Source organism: Seriola lalandi, unplaced genomic scaffold (assembly GCF_002814215.2).
Source record: "Seriola lalandi dorsalis isolate HSWRI2012SDOR001 ecotype SW California unplaced genomic scaffold, Sedor1 jcf7180002050638, whole genome shotgun sequence".
Taxonomy (NCBI): Eukaryota; Metazoa; Chordata; class Actinopteri; order Carangiformes; family Carangidae; genus Seriola; species Seriola lalandi.
In genome coordinates, this window is record NW_019521191.1 from 1 (window position 1) to 4,584 (window position 4,584).

Consider the following 4,584-nt stretch of genomic DNA (forward strand, 5'->3'; position numbering starts at 1 on the left):
CATCTACTTATAGCATCAATGAATTATTTATATATAAATCACAATAAAAGCATCATAAAGCCATAAAGCTTTACTTTACAGTTCACTAATGAGACGTAACGAGCTGCAGTTTGTATCAAATTAGGCAAAACTATAAATAAAGTTTTTAATAGGCAGTAAAACACTTAAATTATACTGCAATTAAAAACCACCATTAATCGAATATTAGATGCAAAATGCACGATACTTTGTCATTATTACTCCAATGTCAAACAAAGATCGGAAATATGCCAGAGGAAGACGCTCGTACGCGTTTACGTTGCATTTGTAGCGCGCCGCCATCTTTGTTTTCGTCACAGCTGATGTCACAAGGACGGTTTGTTTACCAGGAAGTCTGAGTTTAACAGTATCAGTCGTAGTCGTGACGTTGGAGTGAACGTGTCCAGGTGTGTGTTCACCTGAGGCCTCGGCGCTCTGCGACAGCTCCGGCAGCTTGTTCCTCAGCACCGCCGGGTTCTGGTACTGAGGGTCCAACAGGAAGACTCTCTCATAGTGAGGGTCAGTGTTGGCGGGGCCTGAGGAAAAACCACATCCACACACCAATTAATCGCATGAAGAAGAAGCAGAGAGACGTTTCCTGGTGATCTGACGTCCGGGAGTCCGAGCAGCTGGAGAACCTCCATCTTGTGAAGGAGCGTGGTTCTGTTAGTGGCTAATGTTTCCTCCATCATGTGGCTCCAGTGCAGCTGGACTGACGCTGGGTCGTGACCTTTAATGACTCATCTGTTGTCTCACACTGTTTCTACTGAGCAGCAGTAAATACAGAGAGGAAGAATTTCCCTGTTCATCCCAAAGAACCTTCATTTAAAAAAAAACACAGAAGAAAAACCGTCTGTATTTCTTGTTGACTACCTGTGGGGGCGTGTCCAGAGCGGGGGGGCACGGGGGGGGTCTGCAGGATGATGGTGTCGCTGCAGGACGACAGTCGAACCGTCACCTCCTCATCAAGGATCCGACGTGGAGCCTGGAGGAAACAGATGAATCAAACATTTCATTTATTGCATTTAATATTCGTTTAATCAACATTAATAAATATAATAATAAAATATTGTTGCTTTATTAAATAATAAATAGAATAAATAATCATTTTTGAATTGTCTCTGACGCAGCACAGCTTGTGTTCATGTCTGTTTTGTGGTTTGGATTTATCATGTCAGACTGATGAATTAACTCCATGTATTTTTTATTTCATGCCTCGTTTTTATTGTGTGTTGTGAGCAGGAGTGTCCTTTATTATGATTATTGATGTGCTGTCAACAGTGCAGCACAATCTGGTTTTATTTCTATCATCATTAACATTTTATTGTTCTGTGTCTTAAATACTCATGAATCAGGCTTTTGTTAACTTCAATATTCTTCTGTCTTATTATTATTCATCTTCATGCTCATAAATGATCTCAATAACTTTGTCATTTCAATCTTATATTGGTTTTTTAGGGTGAATCTGTAACATCTGTAGCATCTGTAGCATCTGTAGCATCTGTAACATCTGTAGCATCTGTCCAGGGACTACAGATGAAACATTTCCTCTCAGAGTTTATTAATGTGATCTGTTCCCGTGAAATAAACAAATAAATAAACTGATCTGAGACCAGCTGCTCCGTGGACATGAATTGACAAAGCTGGACCTCAGTCACTTCAGGGTCATGAGGACATTTAAGCAGCTAATGTCTCTGTGTTTTTTTATATCCTGCTCTATAATAAACATCACATCCCTTCAAAGCCTCGGACTCTAATCTGACTTCCTAAAAAGGAAAATAAATGTCCGGATTTTATTCTCTCTTCAGTCTGTGATGACTGGTTTATTCTGAACAGCTGCTTCACACACGTTCAGCAGGTGGCGTCAAGCAGCACGGAGAGTTACCCACCATCAAAACAGTGTTAATGTTTGTATAATGATTGTATTTCAACATTTACACTCATTTTGTGTCAGTGTCCATTTCATTTACTGAAAACCTCAAAGAACCTACCGACGCTGAAACACAGAGAAACTAGAATAACTGTCACCCTGACCTTTGACCTTTATCCACCAAAATCTAATTAGTTCATCCTTGAGTCCAAGTGAATGTTGGTGCCACATTTGAAAAAGTTCTGTCAGGGTGTTACTCATAAATCATGTCCACGAGACCGGGACAGACGGACAACCTGAAAACAATATGGCTGCCACTCTGACTGACGTGGAGGAATAAAAAGAGGCTTTAAGTTCACTGAATACAGGCTCCGTTGTTCCACAGCACAGAACCAGAACCCTGACTGGGAACCCATGGAGAACCCTCCGAGTGGTTCGTCTCCTCACCTTCTCCAGCACCTTGCAGACGTACTGACACCAGAGGATGAGGAAGATGATGATGACTAACAGCAGGATGATGGTCACCAGGCAGCCAATCAGGATGGGCGTGTTCCCGTCGTCAGGCGGATCACTGGCTGACGGATTGACAGTTGCTGTGGAGGAGAGAGAGACGTGAAGATTTAAGATGTAATGACGACAGAAGAGTATTAAAAAAATGATTTTGAAAGCTCCATATTTTCTTTTTCTGTGTTTTATTTGAAGTGTCGATCCATCAGAAGATATAAAAACCATCTCAGTGTAGTTTTACATCTCCTCTCTCAGGCTTCTCTCTGCAGCTCTAGTAACAACAGGTCAGTGAGCCAATCAGAAGAGAGCTCTATCTCTTAGTTGTGACATCACAAAGTTCCAGAAGTCCTGACGGCTGGTTTTAAGGCTCAGTTTCTGAATACAGGCTGTGTGCATTTCTCTGTGGACTGAGGCTTTGATACTTTCACAGTATTAATATAGAAGCTAGAGCTGATCTATAATCTATAATCACACTACACATGGACACAGACCTTTACACTGGAGGAGCTTTTTGTCTCTTAAAGACTTTTGTTTTGGTTTTTTTCTCAGCGTACATTAGACTGTAAACAGCTGTGATAATTTACACTGATAAAAGCTTTTGCTTACTCATGTTCATATTCACAGTTTGACTTTTTTACGCTCTTATTTTTTAAATATATTTTCTTCTTCATGACATAAGACGTCCCCTTTTAAAAGGTCAAAGGTCATACCTGTCTTTGATGTGGGTGTCATGGTGCTCTCCTCACTGGCTGGAGGGGAGGTCACCAGCAGGGTCATCTGGGTCGGGAGTATGGTGTCCTCTGAAGGACAAACAACAACAAGATTTTATATTTTATGTTGTATGTGAAATATGTATGTGTGTGTGTGTGTTTGTGTGTGTGTGTGTGTGTGCGCATGTGTGTGTGTGCGTGCGTGTGTGCGTGCGCGTGTGCGTGTGTGTGTGCATGTTTGTGTTTGTGTGTGTGAGTGTGTGTGTTTGTGTGTGTGTGTGTGTGTGTTACCTGACTGAAAGGAGATCTCGCTGAACATCATCCAGACGTCAGCGAAGTTAAAGCGGCAGCGGAGGGATTTGGCGGTGCGTCGGTTCAGCGGCACCGTGACGTAGCGGGCGCTCGGGTTCCTGTCGTCCAGCACCGTCTTGAACGCCACAGGCTCCGCCTCCCAGCCGGCGATGAGGCGGGGCTTGAACCAGCAGGAGACGGAAGAGAAGATCTTCACGCCGCGGGAGAACATGTTGTTACTGTGAACCTGGACGGACGGAGGAGGAGAACATTTTTTAAATGATAAATCTTTCAAAGAGGTTTATGCATTTATTTAAAATACATCTTATATCTGAAATACCTCAGATACTGCTGAAAGTACTTGATCAGGTATCGGTGAGTACACGAGTCTATGCACTGATCAGATACCAGTTAATTTATCAATAACCTTTATAGTTTCACACTCAGATTAAATGGCACTTCCTCCAGTGAATCACTTCTTCTTCACTGCTCTAAAACAGGAAGTTGCACTGGGCAGCTACTGTTGTAGAGCAGTGAAGAAGAAAAGGTTCGCTCCATCGAGGACAGTTGGAGTTTTATCTTTTTAACATGAACAATGTGCTCCTGTGTTACTGTAGATTCCCACTGACCAGTGATGTCACTTCCTGTAATCACAATAAAATAATATATATTCATCTGAGTTTGTTGGTGAAAGGCTGAGTGATGAAAACATGAGTGAAGATGAGAGAGAGGAGGAGTCTCCTCCTGACGAGGCGACGTCAACAGAAACAAGAACCTTCATGGACGTGAAGTTCCTCTGTCTGTCGAACACAAACTCCATCTCCACGTATCCCTGAGTTCCCAGCGAGTCGTTCCTCCAGCCCAGGTAGTCGTAGCCCGGCCACACGTGGTACTGACGCGTCAGCAGGAAGTCGTCCAGGCCGATCACGCCGTCCGTCAGCTGACCCATCCCACCGAACAGCCTCCTATTGGACGAGACAGCCGTCAGTCACACGGATCAGGAAACAGGAAACACTGAGTGACGAGCATGTGTGTGTGTGTGTGTGTGTGTGTGTGTGACTCGCCTCCTCTCATGTGCTCCATCGTACGTGGAGTCGTTGAGGCTGGCGATGGGATAACCAGGTGGCATCATGAGCTGACCCTCCGGAGCGCTGTAGGAGATCAGGCCGTCTGCGGGGGGGGGGGGGG

The 4,584-nt window shown here is 43.9% G+C and overlaps 1 protein-coding gene across 1 annotated transcript in view; it reads right to left on the reverse strand.

The window, feature by feature from the left end:
• Positions 1-189: 189 nt before the first annotated feature.
• Positions 190-4,584, reverse strand: part of LOC111649383 (discoidin domain-containing receptor 2-like) — a 12,131-nt gene continuing 7,736 nt past the window's right edge. Inside the window, exons 7-13 of the mRNA XM_023399145.2 lie at positions 4,461-4,566; positions 4,172-4,361; positions 3,397-3,643; positions 3,106-3,195; positions 2,336-2,481; positions 892-1,003; positions 190-554 (exon numbers count right to left, since the gene is read on the reverse strand). Coding sequence (XP_023254913.2) covers positions 205-554; positions 892-1,003; positions 2,336-2,481; positions 3,106-3,195; positions 3,397-3,643; positions 4,172-4,361; positions 4,461-4,566 — 1,241 coding nt within the window. The 3' untranslated portion in view covers positions 190-204. The remainder of the gene's footprint in view (positions 555-891; positions 1,004-2,335; positions 2,482-3,105; positions 3,196-3,396; positions 3,644-4,171; positions 4,362-4,460; positions 4,567-4,584) is intronic.